Below are 27,246 nucleotides of genomic sequence, written 5' to 3'. Positions count from 1 at the left end.
CAATAAAAGCCTCCCAGTAGTGCGGTGGTAGTGAGAAGATGTGGCAGCTACAGAAAGTGCACAGAAGGTATGAAGGAACTAGTGCATTGCCCGTTCAGGGCATGGTGCGGGCCAATTGCTTGGCCCCCATTAGTGCTGCTTGCACTTGTTTCCACCGTTAGCATATCTAGCATTACCACAGTGCAATAAAGTTTATTAATATTAAACCTGTTACATGTCCAAATTGCACCAACCTTGACACTGCACGTCCTTGGGCCCCCAGCAATACACCCACCAAGTATCTCTACAGTAGTCTGTACACAAACAGGAAATCCCATACCAAGTTCTAGTTAACGTTTACAGTCGAGCATTGGAAAGCATCCTGACTGGAAATATTTCAAATTGGCATGTGATGTGCACGGCCCAGGACAGGAGGGCTCTACAGTGGGTGATTAAAACTGCCCAGAACATCATTGGTAATCATCTACCGACAAAAACAGTTATATTGGTGAGAAGAGGAAGTTAGGCTGTGTGGTTAGGCATGGTGTAGCTCAGTGGACTCTTCCAAGATAATTAATGATTCAAAAACACAAGGGAGGTGTCTGTTAGCATCAGCAGTAGTGTAGGAGGTCTGGAACAGAGCCAGCCTTGGCTCATGCTGCTTGTCACGAAAGACAGTATGTGTAGATATACAGTGTATCAACAGCTCTGCTGCTGCCAAGTTACGTGCACTGTGCTCCAGATTCTCTTTTTCTCTCTTACTCAGACACAGAATGGAGAATACAGTTCTTCAGTGTTATTTTACTTTGATCAGTGTTTATTCTTTCAGTTGTGCGCTAGAGAAAACATTTCTACTAGTGCTGTGGTAAGCTTGGCATCATACAAGGACTGACAAACCCCTTTAGCAATATATAGCATGTATTTGAGTTATGTTGACCAAAAGTCTGTAGTCTGCATGTGTAGGCCTCAGACTATATATAAGAAGTGGATGTAGTAACCTTGCAATTTTTACTGAAGTAATAAATCAAGTGAGATGTAGGGTTTTCTCATAGACGTCTTTACAATCTGACTAATTTTTGCGACCAGAGGAGTCGCCCCCTGCTGGCCATTAGAAACAATTTAGGTTTAAAGCACTTCTGCACTGTACTTCAGTTTGTCTATCAATCTGGCATCGGGGTGGATGACGCTGTCATCTACCTGCTACACAGATGCCCTTCTCACCTGGAAAAGGCTGGAAGCACTGTGAGAATCATGTTTTTTGATTTCTCCAGTGCCTTCAACACCATCCAGTCTTTGCTTCTGAAGGACAGGCTGGAGCAGAACGGGGTGGACCACCACCACACTGCATGAATCTTGGACTATCTCACCAACCGTCCACAGTATGTGCGGATACGGAAGTGTGAGTCTGACCTGGTGTCCTGCAGCACGGGGGCCCCACAAGGAACCGTTCTAGCTCCATTCCTCTTTACCAGCTACACTTCAGACTTCAAATACGACTCTGCTAACTGCCACCTGCAAAAGTTCTCTGATGACTCTGCAATCGTCAGCCTCATTTCCGCCGGTGATGACAGGGAATACAGAGAACTGAACCAGGACTTCATAGGATGGTGCCAACTGAACCGCCTTCAGATCAACTCTGGTAAAACCAAAGAGCTGGTAAACACTCTCCGGTACCAGTGAACATCCAGGGAATGGACATTGAGATTGTGAGATCTTATAAGTAACTGGGTGTTCACTTGAACAATAAACTGGACTGGACTGATCACACACTTGCACTTTACAAAAAGGGTCAGAGCAGACTCTGTCTTCTGAGGGGACTGAGGTCTTTTGGAGTGCAGGGACCACTCCTGAGAACCGTCTTCGACTCTGTGGTGGCATCAGCCATCTTCTATGGAGTGGTCTGCTGGGGCAGCAGTATCTCGACAGCTGACAGGAACAGACTAAACAAACTCATCAAGAAGGCCAGCAGTGTGCTGGGGTGTCCACTGGATACGGTGGAGGTCGTGGCAGACAGGAGGATGATGGCTAAGCTATCATCCCTGATGGACAACACCTCCCATCCCATGCGGGACACCCTGGCAGCTCTGTGCAGCTCCTTCATCCACCGGCTGAATCACCCCCGGTGTGAAGGAGAGGTACCGCAGGTCCTTCCTTGCTGCTGCTGTCAGGCTGCACAACGAGCTGTGCTCCCAGACCTGGGGCGACAGAGCCTTCTCAGCTGCTGCACCCCTTGGAACGCTGCTGCACCCCTTGGAACGCTCTCCCCATCCACATCTGTGAGGCTCCCTCCCTATCATCATTCAAACAAGCCCTCAAAACCCACCTCTTCAAACTCGCCTTCACCTGCTAACCCCTGCACCCTACCCTCCACCACGTGACTCATTTCGCACAGCTTCTCCAGTTTTTTTTTTGTTTTTTTTTGCTTTGTTTGTTCTGTTTGTCTCTACCCTATGTAAAGCATCTTTGGGTACTTAGAAAAGCGCTATATAAAATTAAAGTATTATTATTATTATTATAGAAGTGAACATATTTCTACTCAATATGTTTTCATTTAGCAAAAAATGTGTCAGTAGGCTAAATGTATGAAAATGCAAAAAGCATATGCTACATAATATTCTTTTTATAGGGTACCCTCTGGCTACTGAGGCTCAAGGCAGAGCCTAGCTTTGACTAACATCTTGTGATTCTATTATTTTCATTCATGGTAGAAACACCACTGAAACAGCATTTAGAGAAAGCATGGCGATGGCAACAAGTTAAATCTGACATATGACATAAGTTATGTAGAAAAAATTGACAAGCAACTTCTTGCTTGCAGCATGGGATTGAAATAAATTTCCAGTTGAGTGAATTTAGTTTCCTCATATTTGCACAGAGCCACGAGTAACTGGAAACTGAAAGTCCCATCTCATAGTTGTCTGCAGCAGCACTTCACAGACTTCAAAGCACTGCTAGGCTGCACCTCACAGAGACACCCCTCCTCCATTTAGCAGCTACTTTCTGGGACAGAAAACATCCTTCTCCACCCCCACTGACTATACTGCAAAATGCTGCATACTTATGATCAAGTAATAGTTTAAACATTGCAATCCGTCACATCATCTGTCCTCTCTTTTATGGTAGGAGCATTTGTGTGGGTGTGCAGCAGGACGAGAGTCCACAGTCTAGCAGAAGCTCTCAAAAACAGTAAACAGAGACATGAAATTTGGAATTAAATTCTTTGCTTTTTCAAAGAGTAGGACACATACAAATCATCATCATGCATACAAATCTGAACTGATCATTTTCATGAGCACTAATCGTACGTATTGTCAGAGACTTTTAGGTATTTCAATAAGAAAATGGCAATGAAGATGATGATGATGATTGAACAACAATGGTTATTGTTTCACAATGTTGCATGATCTCATCTCATCTCATCTTTGACTGCTTATCCGGGATCGGGTCGCGGGGGCAACAGCTCCAGCAGGGGACCCCAAACTTCCCTTTCCCGGACCAGTTTGGAGATATAGTCCCTCCACCTGGTCCTAGGCCTCCCTTGGGGTCTCCTCCCAGCTGGAACACCTCCCTAGGGAGGCGCCCAGGTGACATCCTTATCAGATGCCCGAACCACCTCAACTGGCTCCTTTCCACGCAAAGGAGCAGCGGCTCTACTCCGAGTCCCTCACGGATGACCAAACTTCTCACCCTATCTCTAAGGGAGATACCCGCCACCCTCCTGAGGAAACCCATTTCGGCCGCTTGTACCTAATTCTTTCGGTCATGACCCAGTTCACATGACCATACGTGAGGGTAGGAACGAAGATTGCCCGGTAGATAGAGAGCTTTGCCTTGCGGCTCAGCTCTCTTTTCGTCACAACGGTGCGGTAGAGCGACTGCAATACCGCCCCAGCTGCTCCGATTCTCCGGCCAATCTCACGTTCCACAAGACCCCGAGGTACTTGAACTCCTTCACTTGGGGTAAGGACTCATTCCCTACCCAGAGTAGGTGCTGATCCTCATCCCAACCGCTTCACACTCGACTGCGAAACCGATCCAGTTAGTGCTGGAGGTCACAGCCCGATGAAGACATCAGGACCACATCGTCTGCAAAAAGCAGCGATGCAATCCTCAGCCCACCGAACTGTAAACACTCCTCCCCATGACTACGCCTCGATATCCTGTCCATGAATACCACAAACAGGATTGGTGACAAAGCACAGCCCTGGCGGAGGCCAACCCTCACCGGAAACAAGTCCCACTTACTGCCGAGAACCTGGACACAGCTCTCTCTTTGGGCGTACAGGGATTGGATGGCCCCCAGAAGTGGCCCCCTCACCCCATACTCCCGCAGCACCTCCCACAGTATCTCCTGGGGGACCCGGTCATATGCCTTCTCCAGGTCCACAAGACACATGTAGACCGGATGGGCGTATTCCCAAGCCCCCTCCAGGATCCTTGTGAGAGTGAAGATCTGGTCCGTTGTTCCACAGCCAGGACGGAATACGCATTGTTCCTCTTCAATCCGAGGTTCGACTATCGGCCGAACCCTCCTTTCCAGCACCTTGGAGTAGACTTTACCAGGGAGGCTGAGTAGTGTGATACTGTGTGGCACATACCCTCTGGTCCCCCTTTTTGAACAGGGGAACCACCACCCCGGTCTGCCACTCCCTAGGCCCCATCCCAGACATCCACACAATGTTGAAGAGACGTGTCATCCAAGACAGCCCCTCCACACCCAGTGCCTTCAGCATTTCTGGACGGATCTCATCAATCCCTGGGGCTTTGCCACTGTGGAGTTGTTTGACTACCTCAGTGACTTCCACCAGGAAAATTGATGATGCTCCCCCATCAGCCTCCAGCTCTGCCTCTACAGTAGAGGGCAACATTAGTCGGATTTAGGAGTTCCTCAAAGTGCTCCTTCCACTGCCCGATTACCCCCTCAGTTGAAGTCAACAGAGTCCCATCCTTACTGTATACAGCTTGGATGTTTCCCCGTTTCCCCCTTCTGAGGTTCCGGATGGTTTTCCAGAAACACCTTGGTGCCGATCAAAAGTCGTTCTCCATGGCTACTCCGAACCCCTCCCACACCCGCTGCTTTGCCTCCTTCACAGCAGCGGCTGTAGCCCTTCAGGTCTGTCGGTACCTTGCAACTGCCTCAGGAGTCCTCCGGGTTAACATATCCCGGAAGTGGTCCTTGAGACCACAGCTCACCGCCGTAGTTTGGGCAATAGAAGCTTTGAACATTGTCCATTCCTGTTCAATGCCCCCAACCTCCACAGGGATGCTAGAAAAGCTCTGCCGGAGGTGTGAGTTGAAGATCTCCCGGACAGGGACCTCCTCCAGACGTTCCCAGTTTGCCCGCACTACCCGTTTGGGCTTACCAGGTCTGTCCAGAGTTTTCCCCCACCCTCTGACCCAACTCACAACCAGATGGTGATCAGTTGACAGCTCCGCCCCTCTCTTCACTCAGATCCGATGATACGATCACAAAAGCGTTCATTGACCTTCGGCCTAGGGTGCTCTGGTACCACGTACACTGATGAGCATCCTTATGCTCGAACATGGTGTTCGTTATGGACAATCCATGACTAGCACAGAAGTCCAACAACAAACGACCGCTCGGGATTAGATCAGGGAGGCCATTCCTCCCAATCACGCTTCTCCAGGTATCCCCATCGTTGCCCATGTGCACGTTGAAATCCCCCAGCAGAACTATGGAGTCCCCTACTGGAACCCCATACAGGACTCCAGTCAGAGCCCACAGGATGGAGAGGAGGAGGGTGCCACGTTGCTGCTTCGGGTTGTGCCCGGCCGGGCTTCGTGGCAAACCCGGCCACCAGGCGCTCGCTGTTGGGCCCTCCGACTGGGCCTGGCTCCAGACGTGGGCCCCGGGCTTCCTCCGGGCAGGGTCTCCTCGACTCTTCTTTGATTTTCCATTGGAGTTTTTGAACCATTCTTAGTCTGGCCCTTCGCCTGAGACCAATTTGCCATGGGAGACCCTACCAGGAGCTCTAGGCTCCAGACAACATAGCCCTCAGGGTCATAGGGGCACTCAAACCTGATTCCCCGGAACCATCACCTTATAATCATGTTGCATGATGTTTCAAAGTATTTGTTTAACTCATCATTTTGATGAGTCAATTCAATGATGAACTCTACAGGGAAATAAATAGAGAGGTAAGTCTAAGTGGAGTGTATCTCAGAAATTTAAGGGGGATAAATACACAATAGCCCCTTGCCCCCACAGGCTAAATCATAGTCAGACTGATAGCCGATGGGTTCCCGTATTGGTTTGACTAAAGCAGGGGTACAGTAGAAAGTGGGCATATGAATCAACTTTTTTGGACATTACAGATGAATGATGGGTTTTCTGCAGATGGGGGCAAGAATATGCTTATATGGGTTGTTTTTAAAGACAAAGAGAAACATATCTTGTTTGGAGTAATTGTTGTGTAGGACACATTCATCAAAGGCAAGTATACTTGTCCAAAACATACATGATTTCTACAACACTTTACAATGTTTGAATGGTTTTAACTGTTATGGTGTTCAATGGTCAGGTTGCATAAACACAATTTGTGGTACAGTAATTATTTCCACTTATACAGGATAATACAGTACCCAATTTTTCTTCATCTTCTAGTTGTCATAGACTGTAAAGCTGTGTGTATCTGTTGCCATTGCGGCAGAGGATGAGTCTGCACTGCATACTCCTCCCATGAAGTCCAGCTAACCGTTAATCCATTTTGTCACATTACAGCTTCTGTATCCACCAGCTCAGAAATCCTCAAGTAATTTACCCTGACAGAAAAAAGAAGAAAAAGAAGAGAGAGAGCTTAGCTTACTATGACCAACTGCCACTTACGATTTCACAGTGTACTGCTGTTCTCCTAGTTTACTGTATAATTAGCTCAAAGTTAGCTACCCAAGGAGCTGCTCTTCTCTCTCCCTCCATATGATACCGAATGCATTTACTCTCTGTTAAAGTCACTATTTTGGTGAGTAATCTCTTTGCAGAGGAGCACTCAAGGGATTAGTTCCTTGTTGTCATTGCAGGGGAAATGAAATATGAAGCATCATAGAAAGCACTATGTGAATGGTGTTTTACAGACCCCGTGCTAGATATAACCTTGATAGAATAATGACTATAATGTTGTCTATCATTTTTATCAGTGACATTGCACTCAATTGCCAATATCTGGGAGCATGGGAACATTGTTCACAGAAGTCTGACAGTTTAAGAAAACTGAAACTGTCGTCCCAAGAAAAACTGCTTGAATGCTTTACTACATATCAAATGTATCTACCTCAAGCACCAAAGTCACTTGTGACTTATATGCAAAGGTGAAAGTAGAGTGAGCTCTATAGCAATGGGTCAACAGACTGCAGACTGTCATTCTTTATACTACATCACTTGACTTCCTTGGAGGCAGCCTTGAATGTCCTGGCTCACAATTACGTGGGTTATAAACAAATTGTAGTGCATTATTTTTCGTAGGTATAAGTACAAACAGTGAATGAAAACAACCTAAGCAGAAAGACCTGACACCAGAACAGATCGTCTGCTCTTTTCGTTTAAGCTGGAGCTAAAAGCAGCAAGCTCACCCTGCTGGTGTGACACATATCCACTCTAAGCTTTACATTGTGCCGTTTGTTTATTTACCTGCATATTCCAACAAGGGCCGTGTCAGTTGGATGAACAAACAATGCATTAATGCCCATGGCAGACAGACTTAAATAGCTTCCTTTGCTGTCACTACTTCTTTAAGCTCCATTATTCACTACCCTGCAACTTTAATTAAAGTTGGTTTAAAATGAGTCAGTATATAGGGCAGATAAGAGAGTGTTGTGTGTGGGTGGACAGATGTTGAATGAAAGCACCATATAAGCCAGTCCCACAGTGCTGCTGTATATCTCAGTGCAGGTGGAATGACTGTGTGTCCGGCCTTAGAACTGTGTGCCATCAGGGTTTGTCAAGTTGGCTTCTCAGCACTGCTGCTTATCTTCTCAGTGCATGGGGGCAGTGGGGCTGCTCCAAAGTCTAAGGAACCAAGGTCACCTCTCTTCTCTCTCTCTCTCTCTCTCTCTGGATTGTGAGAATAGAAACAGTGATATCCTGTCTATCCAAAGACGAGGATTGTAACCAATTAGATGATGAGATACAATGGAGACTGGGTTCGCCCACTTACTGTCAACAAGAAAATCTGCTCGCAAGCGAGCAGCTAATAGGCTTGCTCATGAGCAGGGTAAGGTTTCGCGAGAGGGAATTTCGCTCGCGCGAGAGGGAATTTCGCTCGCGCGAGAGGGAATTACGCTCGCCGTTTTAGTCTGGTCTGAGATCATTTAGAAAACGATGCTGAAACACCATGTGGACGGAGATCGTTTCGTAGCCTTAGTGTAGCCTAAACCTATTGAAGAAACTGTTTAGCTCATTGACCCTCTCCAAGGAGCCCCCTAGTTGTCTCCATCCAACGCAATACAGACTGGGTCTATTCCTTAGCGTGTTTCAGGCAAACAAAATCACCAGAGATGTTTGACACACTCATAAAATATCTCTATGGGCTTTTTCAAATTGTATGACGTCATTGACAAAGCCAGTGGAAGGGTACGTACTACCTTTTAAAGTAGGACCTACAGGAGCATTTCCTAAATACATGGTAATGGTAAATAGAATTTGTATTTGTATCATGTTTTTAGCCTTCCGACCTCTCAAAATGCTTTTTCACTACAAGCTAAAATAATTCAACGTTGACTTTTGGTTTCACATAGGACATGAACTGCTGTCTCATGGTTGTTTGACCTATTCATCCACCCCACCCTTTCACTACATGGACTTTAAGGCTTTTCATACTACGTTACCCAACTTCCTCCTTAACTCCCGTCATAATTACTAAATATTTATACAAATGTAAATAAGAGTCCTGCTTGTACAACCAACCTATGGGTAATTTTTTTGTGGGAGAACAGTATCCTTAATATAACATGACCCCCACATGTGTTTTAGGATTACCTTTATGTAAAACAAATAAAAGGATGTTTGGTTTTATCCAGAAATCATATGACTGACTAACTATATCTTTCAACTTGTTCTTCATCTTTACACTAATATACTGTTTTTAATGTTTGTAAACCAGCTTGGGTTTTGTAGGCAGGGCTGTAAGATGATTATGGCTGAGTACCACGGTAGTGCAGGATCACGTGATGTGCACTGGCCCATTAAATCTTTTCTTATAGACATTCATTAGAAACAGAGCGGCTGTAAGATGGTAAATACATTTTTGGAATGAATGGGGTGCAATCTTTGGTTGCAGCTGCCAGTTTCCTTGATACAGCAAGCCTTTAGGCCTGAGGCATTTCAGTTGATAATGCCCTTTAGTTGAGTATACAGTATTATCGAACAAATTTGCCCAAACAACAATGAACCCAGAGTCTCCAGGCCTCCTTTAGGTCTGGGCCCTCTCAGTATTTTGAAATTAATTGTAATATCAATGGTGACAGCATCCTTATTATACAGGTGCCTTTAAATTTAGATATACAGTAAGATCATGCTAAAGACATATGTAACCAGTAGTTGACATGTTTAGCAAATAACAAATGACATCACATCAATTCATCCCTCCTGGAGCTGAGAGGTGTATTTCCTTACCCTCTGTCTCCTTAATCTATATCTCACAATTTAGGAAGTAATTACTTTCACCATCTTCCATTGCCACTCTCATCCCGCCACTGTTCCTCTTCTGTCCTCACTCCTGTTAGTGCCATTAAGATAAAATCACAGTATTCCAGACGTTCTTCAGTGAAATGATGAGCAACGGAAATAGAAGCACTTCAGACGTGCAGGTTCAGGAGAGATTGATGCCAAAAAGAAGAGGATCCTCTTAGGAACTGTCGAGTGTGTTTGCTTGTCCTTGAAGACTTGTTCGATTTTTAGACTTTAGTGTTTAAAAATGAATGCCATTTTGGTTGTCTGCATTTGTTCAAGGCCACGGTAGAAGATCAATGCTTGGGTTCGGGGTTGCATACAGGGTTTTAATTATAGGCATTAAGTCTGTTCCACACTATCAAAAACCAGCTGCTTTGACCAGAAAATATGTTTTAATTGAAATCAACCTCATTTACCCCACGGACACGGTGATGGGTCCAACCTGGAGGATAGTTACAATACCATGGTTGAAGATGGTATGAAGATATGCATGTTATATTGTTTCAAAAACATGAAGTCTTCAGTTTCCAGAATCCGGAAACCAAACATTTGTTGTCCAAACGTCTTATTACGAAGTATTTTGATAATGAAGGCCTACAAATTTAAACTTAAATATACGAGCAAGTTGTGTTGTCAGTCTACAATAGCCTGTTATTATCGATGGAAGCTAGAAGTGCCAAACTTTCGAATGCACCTAAAGGCACCTTGCATCAAAAAACATAGCTGACGCTGTCATCAGTAGCACCAAGATCGAAAAGTGGCCGATGGTATGCCACTGAGTTCAGCAGCATATACCGATGCCTGGAGTGGTATGCCACTGCTTTTCCAACGGCATATACCGTTTCCTGAAGGCAGGTGCTGATAGCGCCACTCTGCCATTGTGACCCACATAGTGGTCAAAGTGGGTATATTCAAATCCAGTCATCATGATTTAAGCACTCTGCTGCTAATACTTCAAAAAAAGCATTAAAATCAATATTGTTGCAAACTACGTATATATCTCCCCGTTTAGCATTTAGTATACAGAAAATCATTACATTTTTGTGTTGTTGTTTTCAGTTATGAACATTGTGGCGTCATCTCAAAAACTGGCATTAAAGGGTTACAATTCTGAAAAAGAATGAATATCTGGCAGTTATGATCAGAACTGAAAACATAACTTGGTGTAAGTAGAACATAATAATATATAGTATTTTACAGCAGTTTTAGGAAAAGGACATTTTTGTCTTCTAAAGATTTAAACTTTTAAATCTGATACTGCACAAAAAAATATGAATGCATCAAAATCAATGATGTTGCTAATTAATTTGAATGTATTTGTAAAGCAAAAAAAATCACGTTCTTGGAACCTCGCATCGGAACAGGAAATCCTTGGAAAAAAAGAAAAAAAAACAATACATATGTCAATGTCAATACATATGAAAGAAATGATACATAAAATGACAGTAGTAACAGCAGTAGTAATAATAATAGAAAAAGAATTATTGCAAACGATAGAAGCAGCAGTTGATTTAGTAGAACAATAATAAAACCAGTAACAGTATCAGTAATAGAGATGTGATCAATAATAATAATATAATAGTGCGGTACAGGTGTAACCACGATCTATGGAACCTGTGGGATGATTACAATAACATTTCCTGTGTCTATATTCATGGCCACCAGCAGATAAACCCTGTTTCTTGTGACACACTGATCTGCTTGAGCACTGGCAGATTCTTCTGAACCTTTGGTATTCATGCTATATTTAGGCCTCTTTTCCATCCACTTTGATGTGAAGGGTTTCCTTTTTTGGTCAAATCATTCTGCGGTGTGTTTGTTGACATTTCACTAAATTGTGACATTGTTGCAAACATTGATATTTCACCTCTGACTTTCTGAGACAGTGAAATAATTTTTAACTTGGATTCGCCTTTAGCAAAAGGATGCATATATGTATTTAAAGTATGCAATCGAATGTGCAAGTTAACCAAAACCATCAAGTCATTTCCTTTTGATGTTCCTATCACTGCTTAAGCTCTCAGCTCTGCACATCCCTTTTAAATGAGCAACACTCTAATTTCCATGCTTGGAGCGCGTAGAACTGCAGATATTAATGGCTAAGAGCTTTTAGTATGTCTCTCTCCTCCAGCTTTGCCTCTTACTGTTGTCACCGCCTCTCCCTCACTCCTGCTTCCTGTTCTGGCTTTGAATCAGCTTTCAGGGGCCAGGCGTCGCTTGCTCAACAACTTGGCATCAGTCCATGAAAGATTAAGAAAATCTTCTCTCAAAAAAATGCTGAGTCACACAAGTTCCGTTTTATCTGCGGTGCCAGTCGAGTGGCCCGTTAAAGTGACGCACAACAGTTATTAAGACAGCGCCATGCAAAAGCAACACTTTAATGATGCTGTGCAGTGACTGACTGTCAGCGCCTCTGCTCCATCTGCAGCATACAGTCCTGCTTTAGACAGAGGATCATATTATATATTAGCAAATTAATATGTCAGACAGCTTGGCAAGAGAGGGATTCGACTTCCTGAGGCACCACTTTGGACATTTCCCTTGCTGTTCCCTTCAAATTCTTTGAGATAGACGTTGAGCAGAAAGCTGCTGATTTCCATCTCTTTATCCTTTGATTGTAGTTCCTGACCCTAATTAATAGAAATCATTACCCTGCTCATACAGTTTTTGTCAACCGGTAAAGCTGGTAAAATAGCTTTAACGAACAACCAGACATTTTGATGCTGGCAACAAATTCTATTCAAAGATTAAAGCTTGCTGACTTGTCTTGATAGTTGGGGCAAAATGCGCACGCATACTTCTGATGATGTCAGCTGTAAAAGGGTCTGTGAGGTGGCTTTAAGCACCACGGCCGTGTCGAGGTGCCTCCAGCAGCAACTCCACCATGACGTCCCTCCACACGGGTCACATTTTGATTTTGCACTATAGTCTGTGTTCCAAAAGGATGTTAAATATATACAATAGATATCAAATCTGTAGAAATAATGGGCTACTATTGTTTTGCCATTTTGATATGTTGATTTCGTCAAAGGAAAACAAGCTAGCAATGCATGCTCAGAATCCTCTCAAGTATTTAAAATCAGTTTTAAAAAGAATCCGTATACGTATAGTGAGGGCCTAAATGTTTGTGTGTCAGTATCCGAATATGCTCTGTACATGCCTCCATGAGAGAGGTGACTGACAGCTGCTGGCCCCACCCTGGGCCTCTGGTTGGACCCATGATGTCATCTTGCCCCCCATCATTCCAGCATCCCGCTTACATCCAGCAGCTCCGCGGGGACCAACGTGTCCAATGTTCTCCAGGAGACGACTGTCAGTGACAATTCCCCGCCCATCTACCCCACCCTTTGAATGCACTCGGCCAGCTCCTTCGGGCTCCTGACTCAACCTGCAGGGGTGCTCACACTGCTGCTGACTGACATGAAATCACCCATACGGCCCCCACCCCGGAGGGAAAGCACAAGGCTTTGCTATGGTGCCACAAAAGCCACATGGCCCGTTGTAAGGGCTTTCCTAAGTAAATAGCACATATGTGTAAAGACATGCACTCTTCTCTCGCTGCTGCCAACTCATCCCCATCACTCCCACCTTTCCCCTCCTCCCTGCTATCTTGCCTAATTTGATTTTCCCAATCCATTGTTTTCTCTTCAGTTGCGGTTGGCATGGGGTAACAAAATTAAGCTGTTTCTTCTCCCCAATGAGCTGTGGCTGCAGGCAGCCTCTGTGACAGGACCATATGCTTACAACAGCAAATTTCATTCCCAAGGAAACCTTCTTCTCTACCAAAACCTCTTATCAGAAATGCTAGTCACTCTCTGATCCCAAAGAATATGTACACAGATATGACTCTTGATATCACAGTAGGTTGTATCATAATACAGTGTATTAATAAAAAATGTTATGGCCCATCAGACATAAAACGTTTTTGGTGATTGGATGGTGATTATTTCTGTTCTGGAAACTGCTCAGAACCAGCCTTGCATTCCGTGAGAGCCTTAGGTCTGTAAAGGCTTCATAAGGCTATGATCGTCTTCAACAGCAGGTCTCAACAGGTCAGTGAGGTTAAGTTTTTAAAACTGGTCTCACCTCAATACAATGTGGGGACTAACCTCACCTAACTAACATTAGGGGTGCATCGTACCACGGTTTTTGAGTCATGGATCAGATCATTTTTCAGATCAGCAAAGAAAAGGGGAGGAGTCAAATATAACTTTGCTTTCCATTTATTAATTAAAGAACTTCAAGAACACTTAAAGCAAAGAACTTCGGCCTATAGTCATACATGAAAACCACAATATTTAAGATGCATCTTTTTCAAAAAGAGAATACATTGTGTACAGAGGGGGCGTGTCTGCAGCACCGGACTTTGAATCTCCACTCTGCCGTGATGAGCTGTCACAGTCTTTTCCTCTTCATAGAGGAACGATCTTCATACTGAAGTGGTGCGTGAAGGGATTTCACAGCGTGGCTCAAGCACTTTAACCTGATTTTGAAATCCTTTGTTTTCCACAACGGAGTATGGCCTCAGGTCTGCAACAATAAAGGCCCCAATAGATGCTGTAATAGCTGTAGCCCGGTCTGATTCTGCCACAAACGCTTTCTTAAATGCCGCAATGATTTGTTGTTGTTGTTGTTGTTGTTGTGGCTTGGCCCTCGTCGCTGACAGACGGTGTCTCTTCATATGTGTGGACATGCCCGATGTATGTCTTTCTCATTAAACAATGCCTACATACCATTTTAATTTATTTTTTCAATTATATTTATTCAACTTCCAGCTTTCCTGATTTTGGAAAAGGCGTTGGTCATAATTATTTGTTTTTATATCAGATTTATAAATTTATGTTCATAATATACCATCATTTTGTGATTAATTATTACATTTTCTGTTACTATATTGGAATGTTGGAAAATAAGTCAGTCAGTGCTATGATGTGCCTTTTTGATACTCTTTTGACTTATGAGCTCAGTTGTTTAGCTGTTTTTTTTTGTTGATGTAAAATATATTTTGACTGAATTATGCTTATTATCTTGGATTTTTTTTTAAGATTATCATATTCTAATTTAAAGTCCTCCTTGGTATTAGTTTGTTCTGTCAATCTCTTTATGTCACATCTGCACAAGGCAGCAGGCAGGAAAACAATAAAACCCAAACACAGACACACAAAGGAAGCAGGAGGAGGATTCACGGTGAATTTGATAAAGACAACGTCCAAACAAAACTCACATAGGAGCTGAGGCTATAGTGAGTCCAAAAGAACCACAAGTGAAACAACAAAACAAAAACTCTATAAGTTGCCAAAATCCAAAAGTAAGTGACCAAAAATCCAAGGTCCAGAAAATGACAAATATAACAGGATCAGGTTTCACTGAGATAGAACAAAGACACAGAGGATGCATCCAGGAAACACAGCAGACAAACTGTCAGCCAACTGACAAAAGACAGGACTATAGTTCCACATGAAACTAATTAGACAGCAGGACTCAGGTGGGCAGACTCAAGGGAAGGCTGAAAGCTGTTTGGTGGAAAAAACAAAAGGGAGCAGAGCAAGCCTGACAACACTCTGGGTACATCCCAAGTCTCTTAGGCTACATCCACACAACTCCGTTTCTATTTGGAAACGCATATGTTTTGCTACGTTTACACTGAGCGTCCACACTACGAGCACCGGAAACAGAGGACTTTAGAAACACTCCCGAAGACGGACACTTTTGGAAACTCGGGTAGCGTATTCGTCTGGACGGACGTAAACGCATACGTTTGGAAACGATGACGTAGACACCCGCGATCGACAACCAGGTTAATTTAACACGGACAACTGATTACAGGCGTTGCTGACCTTGTTGTCTTTACTAGCAGCTGTTGACCAGTTAATTAAAGTCTGCATGTCTGCGGAGGAAACAGCTGTTATTGTAGTGATCGGTGAGCGGCGTGAGAGAGAGATCAGTGAGCGGAGAGAGGGAGAGAGAGAGAGGGAGAGAGGGAGAGAGAGAGAGGGAGAGAGGGAGAGAGACCTGCAGCACTATAACTAACGTTAAGTCTGAAAAATAAAACGTATAAAACTTTCCACGAACTGTATCTGTTTGAGTTTATGGAGGAAGATTTTAGAGAAGATCTTAAGTATCAAACATGTACTTAAGATCATTAAAGACTACTTTATTACTCTAGTTGCTTAGTCACAAAATACAACAATCTACTTCCTGTTTACATCGGCGCATGCCCAGTGTACGTGAAGAGTCACGTGATATTTGTTTCCAGGCGTGTTATTCTGGACGGAGATCATTTCAAAAACGATGGCTGAAACGCTGTGTGGACGGAGATCGTCCACAGAGTAGTATGGATGTAGCCTTAATTGCATTTACGTTTCCCTCATTTGCGTCATTTTCCTTGAGTACGCAAGATTTGTTAAACTGTAACAGGGGGGATGGACCCTGCATTTTGACCATTTCACTTACAAGGGGGATTGCCTTCCCCTTTAAACGGCATGCTTCATACCCTACCATTTGGAGGGTGTCGAAAGGAAGTAAAAGTAGGAATTTGACTCACTAATTAAAGTTGGAGTGAATGAAACAGGTGTGGGTGCAACAAAAAGTTAAATGCTCCAAGTCAGAGATTGAAGAACCGCTGCAGCAGTTCACATTTCCAACACTGCGCTCCTGTTCTGTGTTATCAGTGTGCAGGAGTATCCAAGGCAGCAAACAGGCGATCTTTTATCTGTTACAGACGGGACATTTTGCTCTCCATCTATCCGACTAAAAAAAATAACAATTCCTCACAGGCACCAACTGCCATTTTCCATTTGCGAAATAGCGTTTAATTGGAGTACAGAACGTAATAAAAGGGAATTGCAGCACAGAGCAGAACAATGACAGAAAAGCAGACAGACGGCAACAATTCATATGCTACAGTAGACAAATGAGCAGTTATTCACAGTGCAGCATCAGCAATCAGGAGGGTTTAACGTCTGCTTTTGTCTTTGAAGGCAGAGGTTGTTCTGATCATCTGTGCCTCTTTTTCTCCAACTATTCGTGTCTTTCCCATTTGTACAGTCAGGATGTTTATTGGTCTGCTGAACACTTCATTATTTCACTCATTCAGTTCCGCTGTTTCTCTTTGCTTGTCTCACAGAATGGCAACACGTCTGGCAACTTCATTGCAACAGAAGTTCAACGACAGCTTGTTTTTTACTAATAGTAACCAAGATGCTACGACGAATCTGTGGCAAAATGAATGGTGGCCTTGTTTATTTTGAAGTATTTCATTAAACCATAATTGGCTGTCATCAATTTGAATGTCATTTCTTCCAGTTATAGTTGTTTGATTGATGTGAAAAAGGTTGGCAACTGTTGGATGGGTTGCCATGACATTTTGTCCTCTTAAAGTTGGATTGCTATTGGAACTTTGGTGCTCATTGTACAGAATATGTCATATGTTGTACAGATTGTAAAACTCTCTGAGGAAAATTTGTGATTTCTGACATTGGACGTTAAACACTATACAAAAAATATTGAACTGAATCATTGGTAAAATACACTTATTGCCTATTTGGTCGGCATATAAATTACTTGCTTTGACATAGCCACCGCGGTTATAAAGTACAGCATGGATTAAATAGTTTGAGGTTTTTGCAGGGTGCACCGTTATCAGTGTTTTGAATAAGTATCAAGTCTTACAGAGGAGAATTTGTTTTTAAAAACACACCCAAGTACTGGCTGCAACATTAGTGAAATACACTAAGCGCAGGTATTGTATGGATTTGAGTGATTAAGAATCGTAACATAATTTAATACTTTTCACATTTAGACATTATAATACATCTATAGTCGTGTGAGGCTGCTATATTTTCCCAGCTACTGTAGCTGTTTTGTGTGAATATATCCCTTTTTTTTCCCCCTCCATGTCCGAATTCTGAGTTTCCGTTAAGTTCACCATCATCTAATGCAAAAAATGACATTATTAATATGAACAGTACACCAACAGTTTTGACAGACTGATGCTCTACTTCTTATTCTCTCCGAGAACAGACACACAGAATTCGAGCATAATAGTCTAAACTAGGGTAGATCCATCTCCCATGCTTTCCAAACTTCCAGGAGGGGGGGGGGGGGGGGTACAGTTGAATGCGGAAGCATAGATGACATTTGACAGCTCCTAGCTCCAGCCTACACACAGGCCTGTGTGCCCTGTCTGAATTCTGACTGCTATCTAGGATCCATAGACCAAGACAGACAGGCTGACAGATGCAGAGACATGCATCAAACTGTGCAGCAAGGTTTAAACCGATCCCTCTCAGTGACGTATCCACATCAAACCCGACAGTGCTCAGGCAACCATGAACAGGAGGAGTGATACTGAGTTTGCATGCAGAATGTCAGACTGAACCAGTAGCTTTTTATTACCTGTCTTTCCATTTGACTGTTAGTGATGTTGCCACTGTAGTGCAGCCTTCGATGGACACTCAAGGCTCCTAAACTAGAGTGTCACGCCACAACTGCTGTGGTTTGTTTAGTGCAGTATATGTCAAAGTCTCTATGGCTTAGCAGTTTCACCCTAGCAAAAGAGCTTCTGGTACACGACAGTATCATTTTTTTCACCTTGATTCTTTGTACCCTACCGCCCATTCCATTTATACCTTCAACAGTACAGTTATGTACCCCAAGTGACAAAAATGTACTTTGCATAATTTGGCAGTAACCCCATTGTTCATTTGTATTAACTTTAGTTTTGATAAATTATGTTTGTTTTCAATAGATCTCTTGCATAGAGACTGACTCACATTCCTGAGTCAATTTGTGATATTGGGATCTGGCAGGAGCTTGTTTGGTAATCAGCAAGTATGACAATTTAATTGTTGACATTAACAAAATGCCTAATATCAAGATCAAGATTATTAACAAATATTAATAATAACGGGCACCACCCTGAGAACAGTGACCAATAACCAAAATAAATGAAGTCTCATAATTAGTATTCACTCCAAATGTCAATAGTCAAAGTACTATTCCACATTAAGAGTGAAAGTGAAGGTTTGAATTCGAGCACAGGCCACATATCAAGTTTGAATAATACTAGTGCATTTGGAAAATGCAGAAGCTTAAATTGTGGGAAATATAATGTTTTCGGTGGACTTTGCTCAAACTGGCAACATGCTGTCTGACACTCCGACCCTGGAAACAAAACATTCTACATGCTGGGAACAACAGCAGCACTCAAACTAAAAACTCTCCCCGCAGCGTTCAGCTGTTCCCTACTGATTCAAACAGGACTAAAGCAATCAACACACAATCCCCATTTCTCCAGACCATAATTCTTGCTTTGTTAAAGAAAATAAAACCCCAAACAGAGAATCAAATGTCCGACCCTAACCCCGTGCATGACGGGATGCTTCGTCATTAACGGACAATGCATATAGTTAAAATCAATGTAATTAACACAATGACAAGAACAAACTCACAAGAACCAGTCACATATATTTATATGACAACAAAGCATGACAAATCAATCCAGTAACACTGCAGCGCTAAAACACATATTCATCCACACACTGAAGAGCACGAATCATTCAAATATTATTCACATCAGAGGGAACAATATTAACCAAATCATAAAAACGACACCATAGACAAATTAACACAGTAGTAACGCTACTGCAGATGTAAAAACACAAAAGCACTTCACTTACCAAAGCTGCTGTTCACTTAAAGACAAAGTTCATCCTCCTTTCTTTGTTAATAAAGAGTTTAATGATGTGGTTGTACAGAACATCGGTGCGGTCCAGTTCCAGCCAGAGGTCCTCCTGAGAACGTGTTCGTTGAGTTGTAGATCCACTCTGGTCCCAGGAAAAGTTGTCAAAAGCACTGTAGCTTGTAAGTGTCCTGCCGTGCTATAGTGCCTTGTTGCTGCCTTGTTTAGCCAACTCAGGTTAGGGTAGCGTAGCTCCAAACACCAAGACGCTCAGTTGCAAATAAAACGCATTCTTAGCCATAAAATGTGCAATGCTTCTCCGACGCTGTCAGCCAGGAATACCGTTCGTACAAATCCTTTTCCTGTCTGGGTCAGGGCTGCTAGCTGAGTGGTTAGCTGACAATAAGCCGACGATAACTTTGTGATTCTGTTTAGGCCAGCAGAGAAGGCTTTGCTGGCCCTGACAGCCCACCACTGATTGATGGCGACAAATAGTAAATGGAATGCCCACCTAATTAGTAAACAGATTATGAAACTCACCAATATAAGACAATATAGGGCTGAATGGTCTGAAGCTTACAAAACTTCATTCTTAACTTTGACATTCAAATTCTAAATCAACATTAGTGTGCTGCACAGCTTTGTATTTTGCATGTCTATTAATTCTGCTTAAATCAGCATTTCTGGAACGTTGCATATAAAGATTAGGCTTCCACTAATATTATTAGCATTATACTATATGTAGAAATAGATTTCAGTTGTGGCTAAGCTGCATGGACTGTTCCAAACATTTCCGATAACTACAGAGAGGAAAAAATATGTAATGATTTCCCAAATTCACAATGACATGTTTCACTCTAATGAAATATTCTGCTTCAATCCATTTGTGGGTTTTTAGCCTTTCAAAGACAACAGTTTCACTGCGGTCAAAATACTCTTGCTCTCCCACTTGCCGCACACAAAGGGAGGCATGCAGCTGTATTAGCAGAGTGGACTAGATGCAATCTAACAGCACCATTACTTTAATTTACTGTGTATAACCACAATAACACAAAGGGTGAAGACTTCATTCAAAAACCTCAATAGAAGCTTGAAGAAAAAAATAATTTGGTACAGCCCTAAGTCAAGACACCTGGACGAGCTGGCTCAATGAAATGAATGATGTCGTATTCTTCTTTTGAGATTGTTCATGGCAACAGTGGTGCAAATATAATATTAAGATATTTCAAAACAATTTTAAGCTAATGTCTTGAGGCCCCTTACTGGGTCGGCGGCCCTGTGCATTAAGGCAACACTGACCACATTAAAAGCGAGAGTATACCACAAGGGATTACACTCCATTTGTACTCGTGAATGCTTCAGTTTGTGACCTCTAGAATCGGACTCTTGACAGACGACATGCTGAGGGCTAACTTGACACAGGGCCTGTCAGGGTGCAGTAGAGTGGAAACATTGCTCATAGTAGAACAACAATTCACCCTGACCCAGATCAGTGTCAGCAGGCCGTTCACCTTTTATTGAAACATATGAAGCTAGTACAGATTTAGCTCATTTTCAACCCTCATTGGTCCCATGTATAAATAATGGTTAAATTAATGAATACAAAAAATAAGAAGCTTTAACATCTGGGGAGCATGAAGATAATGAGATATCTTATGTACAAAATGTATTTTTGCCAGAGGGCATTGTGATGCAGTGTTCAAGCCAAACGTGAAGCAAATGTCTGCCTCATGTTACTCTTGGACGTTTGTCTGTTTTTCTAAGGTTACTTGCGAGAGGAGGGCGGGCTTATCTCCATGTAGATACCAACGTGTCTTTCCGACCATTTCTTTCTGTCAGCAGTCGTTGATGAAATAACCACTACTGCTTATTTGTTCCTGTTGTAGAAGACCAAGATACGTCAGAAAAATGCTTGTTTTCTGAAGTGAGTTTGTATGCCTATGCTATGCTAACATTGAAGCTGTTCCATCAACACACAAACACAAATATTCTAGATTAGGGATGAATACGGTAGCAACGTCATTGTTTCTACACATACATTTCTACGCAAAGATTTTTCCATCCGGTATTCGTACAAATATGAGGTGCTATCGTAGAGCTTTGGGTGCCCACAGATGGCTACATTCATCTTTTCCTCCATTTCTAATAATAATGCTATCAGTGAAGACAGGAGAATCTCAGCACTGATAGGCTTCTCAACACAGCGTCACACAACATTTTTCACAACATGAATTCTGTGTCATTCGCTTATATGAGAATGTTGTGTAATTCGTGTACACATAAGATAAGGATAAGTCTTTTGTTCTATTCATGCTCTAAGGCCAACATGTTTGGACCTTTCCCTCCCCACCACATGGTGCCCTCTACTCAAGCTCTGCGCCAGCCCCCGGCCTCGTCCTTACCTCCCCCATCCTCCCCCCAGCAGAGCTGCTCACCCATGACATTCTAATCTACTTGCAGAAGGGAATCAAGGTTTTGCTTGGAGCTCTTCCTCTTTCTGCTCTCTCCTGCTCTTCATATTTCAGCCCCACTCTGCAGCCAGTTGTTGTCACTGTCATTACCCTCCCGCAGAGAACACTGCTGTCCTTGTGGCAGAGCCTGGCCTTATTCACACACTCTGCTTTCTGTTTGCCCTCACTTTGTCGGATCTGCAAAGTGGACCAGATTTATAAAACTGCACATAGATTCAATAATTAACATTTCAGTAAAGACACGTTGAAGTAGTCTCTGACTCAATTCCCTGTGCACTCTGCAGAACTCTACAAGTCCGTTATTTCAACCTCTTGGTCTCTTATAGATTCGGTAATGTCATCGGAGACATTAAGAGCGTATTGTTGACACAGAGACGGTTCATAGTATCGTGATATATTTCTGTGTGAGCAGTGTATTACCTACAGTAGATTGCTGTCAGCATGCCCCCAGTTGGGAAGAACAGACAACTAGGTTTTAGACACCTATAAAATCAAATCTGTTTATCTTATTATGCTATAATAAGAATATTTTTACCTCTTTACCTTGCTGCCAGACAGTCAAATTCATCATCTTCATCATCCTGCCGTCGGTGTGAAACATGTTTTAACTGCGGCGACGTGCACCCAGATGAGAGTTTCCTTATCTGTGAAACCAATTTTCCATTTCTGAATAGTTCCTTTACCATTGATAAACAGTAAAATGTTTGAAATGTTGAGTTTTACTAATACCGACACAAAAGTATCATGAACAATAATGCCTGCTTCAAATTAAATACCTAAAAACAGAGAGAGAAAGAGAATATCCACACCAGGTAAATTTCAGAGCAGCACACACACTGTATAAGGGAGATGGACGTAGTCACCTTGATGTCACCCATTGGTTTGTGGACTACAGTTTTGAGGCCTTGAGGCATTTTGAACATCGCCATCTTGTTTTTTTTGTAACCAGAAGTGACCATAGTTGGGCGAGAGGGTGAGAGCTGGGGAAGAGGCAGGGCCAGGTTCGCTAAGTTACCAGATGGTTAACAAGGTGCATCTGTGAATAACCTAACATGTGATATTAATTGGGATGCTAATTTCAGCTAGTGAAAAACTGGCTTAAATCAATTATGTAGGCTACTTACCTGAATTAAAAAAATTTAGGACAAGCGATTGCTGATTAAAAGACCAAAATGTTAGAATTATCTTTCATGAACTGAAAGACCCGGAGGTCGCCCCTCGGGTCTGCACCGTCTGAGAAGTTACATTGGAGGGCCCCCATCTGTTGTCCCCGTCAGTGCTATTTGTGAGCATGTCGATACTGTGGCATTATTCCAGACTAAATCACAATTCGTCATTAAGTTCAACATTAGAACAGATTCTTTCTGACTTGTAAGGACAGTGGCTCAGTGGTAGGGCAGGGTCGTCCTTCGGTCCCCGGATCCGCTAGTCCATGTTGACGTGTCCTTGGGCAAGGCAATTAACCCCAAATTGCTCCCACTAGCTCTTCCTGTGGTGTATGAATGGGTGTGTGTTATGTTGTTGATGGGCAGGTGCACTTTGCATGGTAGCCCCTGTCATCAGTGTATGAATGGGTGTGAATTAATGAATTATGACAGTGTTAAAGTGCTTTCAGTAGTCGGAAGACTAGAAAAGCGGTATACAGCTGGATGTGTGTAGCTGGTTTTGTGTCATTTGGAAGTGTCAAAATGCATTCTGTAGAACTTTCATTAGAACTAGACCAGCGTGACTCTCATTGCTGGTCTTTATGGCCTGGAGGGGATATTCTGTTGTATTCCTGCTGGCGGGAAGTGTAAACAGCTGTGTGTGGGTGTCATGTTTTCTGTTTTCACAGCTGAAGTATCCTGCTAAGGTCAGTGTTGACTTGTTATTCTAGTGAACGTTTCTCCTTTTGTGTTTCCTCAGACTTGCGGCGAATGACGGCAGGTTTCATGGGCATGGCGGTGGCCATCATCCTGTTCGGTTGGATCATTGGCGTGCTCGGCTGCTGCTGGGACAGAGGCCTCATGCAGTATGTGGCCGGCCTCCTCTTCCTCATGGGAGGTGAGTCACACACAGACAGACACGCACACACACACACACACACGCAAACACACACACACACACACACACACACACACACACACACACACGCTGATATGCTGTGTGCAGCACAGCTCTGGCTTGGCAGGAGACAACTGTACACTCAATTATGAGTTAGATTAGTGCTGTGCCCTACAGTTAATACAATGAAAAGGCAATTAAAAAGTCAATTATGTTTCAGTAAAGGCACAATAAATAGGCTAGGTCAGTCTGCAGTGGCTAAATCAGCCTACAGGGAAACAGCGCTCCCAAAATGAGGCCAAACAGAGCTGCATCTTCAACTGCTTCTAACAAACACAGTCCAAAGTAAAACATTCATTCAGATGAGATAAAGTGGATAATTGAAACATATAGCAGACATGTTCTCCTTTTAATCTGCTGGCTTTTTGCCCATACTCAGTGTTTTGGTAATGGTTTAGGAATCACTGTTTCATTCAAAGATTGCCTAGGGAGAGAGCCAGTAGAGAAGGAGAGAGACACATTTCTCAACCAACAATGACACGCAGCCAGGAAGTAAAAGTCCTTTCCATTGAATGCAGAGACCACATCAGGTGATGGTCTAGTAGAGCATGGTTCCAAAACTTGATGGACTTGGAACTTCAATGGTTGAATTATCAGTACAAACAATAGCACACTTAACTGAAAAAAATCTGCAAATACTATTTGTAAGAAATGTAATGCCATCAAGGTTACATTTTTACCAACGTAGTGATGAAATGTTTTGTTTTGCTCACTGCCAAGACAAAAGGAACATTTTCTGTAACTTTGCAAATCCAAAGGGATTAAACTTTGGTCTCAATCTCTCTTTTCTCACTTGAACTGACTAGTGCAACACCTTGAATACCTGCAAGGAGAGAATATCGCATAGTGTGCGCCACTGTCTCCATTTGTATCTATGATGACAGGCTTTTCATCTTCAACTACTGAGGCCTATGGGAATACACGGCTCAATAGAGCTGTGACTCTGTCAGCCTGGCTCCAGTGCTGAAGGGAAACCTTGGGTTCTTCTTATTGTTCTCTATTAATGATGAGTAATAGGCTGCTCTGGCATTATAGAGGTAGAGGGCCTTCCAATATTTTATAGTAAGACTATCTATAGACTATAGACTATCTTACCAGAATGTACGACCGGAATTCTTCCACATGGTAGAACACAAGATCCTCCACAATAGTTTTTGTGATGTGTCCTTCAATTTGCTGGTTTTAGGGTTACACAATGAAGCTAACTTCCTTTGTTTTATTATCTTTGTTTTCAGAGGGGCAACACAGTCGAGTGTCATTCCCAGTGAGTTTGACTAAAATTTGAATGTTCTGATTTGAATACATATGAAACACCACTGGGAAGCTACAGAATAATATACAACCTCAAAACACCAAAAAAGAATTGACGTGACCTGTAAGGTCAGGGGAAGATGGTTGTATTGGTTACATGTGGAAAAGCTCAACGCTGACTTGAAAACACAAGCTGGCATGTTTAATATTTAACCCAAACCTTTAACTGTAACCAAGTGTTTCAGCAGCCTTAATGTGGTGTCAAAGTTCTGTGCTTTGAATATTCAACAACAGCCTGACCTCCTCTTTATGAATTCTTAGGAGCATTAGAATGTCCTCGCATGGCAGGATGTGACCAGGCACTGAATGACGAGAAGGTGTCGGGGTTGTGTGTCTGATTTCAATTTCATTGACAGGTTTGATGTATTTTTCTTCTTTAACATCCTGTTCTGTTTTTGCAGGAACCTTCTGCATCATCTCCCTATGCACCTGTGTTGCCGGCATCAACTTTGAGCTTTCCCGTTACCCTCGGGACCTATACGGCCTAACTGACGACATCGGCCACGGCTATGGCTGGTCCATGTTCTGTGCCTGGGGAGGCCTCGGCCTCACCCTCATCGCTGGCTTCTTCTGTACCCTGGCTCCGTCTGTCCAGCCGATAACCCAATCCACCTGCCCCAAGTCCCGACAGGAGAACGGCACTGTCTGCTAAAGCTGGCAACTGTTAGAAGACCAACTGATACCACAGATTGACAACAAACAAACAGAAAAACTGTTCCTTGTTTCCATCCGTTCGCTCATCTCCAGTCTCTCCTGGATACAGATTTTTTTATGTGTGTATGTGTTTAAAAATGGGTGTCTTGATGATCTGCTATCTTGAAAAAAAAAAACCTGAAGAACTAAAGAAATATTATCAAAAATATGAAGTTATGCTTGTTTTGTTGTTGTGGAATGAACCATGACCAAGAAAGGTTTTGAAGGTAATACTTCAAGACACTGAAAGACATTTTGTATTGGTTACAGCAAAGAGGTGCTCTAAACCTCTAGAGGAGATGGACAAAGGTTTTCAGACTAAGAATTGCTTCTATGAACTGGTCTACTGTGATTATGGAGAACTCAATGAATCAGCAGTGTTGGAGGGAAACAGTCAGATTGTTAATATTGCGTTTCTCACGAACTTGGTCTCTTGGAGCCTCCTGTGGGATAATTCACAAGGGAATGGACCAGATGTGAAACCATGTAACTTACTGGGCTTAGATCATGTTTTGTGGCCATCTGTTGACTTTAAGTAATCCAGCTTCGGAGTGGGACATGCGGGCAGTGAGGAGATCCAGGACCTCCACTGTTGTACATTATTGTACAGAATATTCCACAGAAGTGACAACCAGGAACTTTTATGTTGGACCATTTTCATTCTGGTGTAGGTCCATTTCATTCTGTCTGATGATCCCATCTGCCATTTAACATTTTATACATGCGTTCCTCCTTCATTCAAAGTGTATTTTCCTTTTTACTGAACCTTTCATGTTGTGAAAGAACTGTCGGCTGAGTGTACGTTCAGAGCGAGTGTTTGTTTGATTTCTTTCCGTTCTAGTCATAGAGGTAAATGTGTGTGTGTGTGTGTGTGTGTGTGTGTGTGTGTGTGTGTGTGTGTGTGTGTGTGTGTGTGTGTGTGTGTCGAGGGGCTGTTTTGCAGTCTCCATGAAAAAAAAAAAAAGATCTATTGAAAACCACAGTGTAGCTGATCCAAAAACAAAACCTGAACTGGGATCTGTTCAAGAATAATTCCTGATAATTACAATTTGGGTCCATTTTTACAGGCCCTTGTCCTGGAAAGAGAAATATTGATGTGCTATCTGAATGTGCTATCTGTGGCTTGTAACAATTCTGGATTAGATTTGGGAGTCTCAACCTTTTTTTGGATCTGGGGACTGGCAAGCAAGTCCGCAGCAGTCCTGCAGACCAGTGGCGTGTGTTCAGCAACAACTGTCAGACAATGCCTTTGTTCCAAATATTTCTGGTCAAGATTCAGCCCAGTGGACGACAGATGAAGTGCCAGTATGGGTTGTGTCTAG

General features: G+C 42.9%; 1 protein-coding gene across 1 annotated transcript in view; it reads left to right on the top strand.

Moving 5' to 3' along the window:
- The window catches only part of LOC137877311 (transmembrane protein 178B), an 80,265-nt gene extending 53,402 nt beyond the window's left edge, over positions 1-26,863 (top strand). Inside the window, exons 4-5 of the mRNA XM_068717126.1 lie at positions 23,723-23,860; positions 25,633-26,863. Coding sequence (XP_068573227.1) covers positions 23,723-23,860; positions 25,633-25,883 — 389 coding nt within the window. The 3' untranslated portion in view covers positions 25,884-26,863. The remainder of the gene's footprint in view (positions 1-23,722; positions 23,861-25,632) is intronic.
- The last annotated feature ends 383 nt before the right edge of the window (positions 26,864-27,246 follow it).

This window comes from Cebidichthys violaceus, unplaced genomic scaffold (genome assembly GCF_023349555.1).
Source record: "Cebidichthys violaceus isolate CVI_PGR_0920_01 unplaced genomic scaffold, fCebVio1.0.p SCAF_21, whole genome shotgun sequence".
In the NCBI taxonomy this organism is placed as follows: Eukaryota; Metazoa; Chordata; class Actinopteri; order Perciformes; family Stichaeidae; genus Cebidichthys; species Cebidichthys violaceus.
The sequence above is the reverse complement of the archived record's forward strand: the minus strand, read 5'-3'. Positions and strand labels throughout refer to the sequence as shown.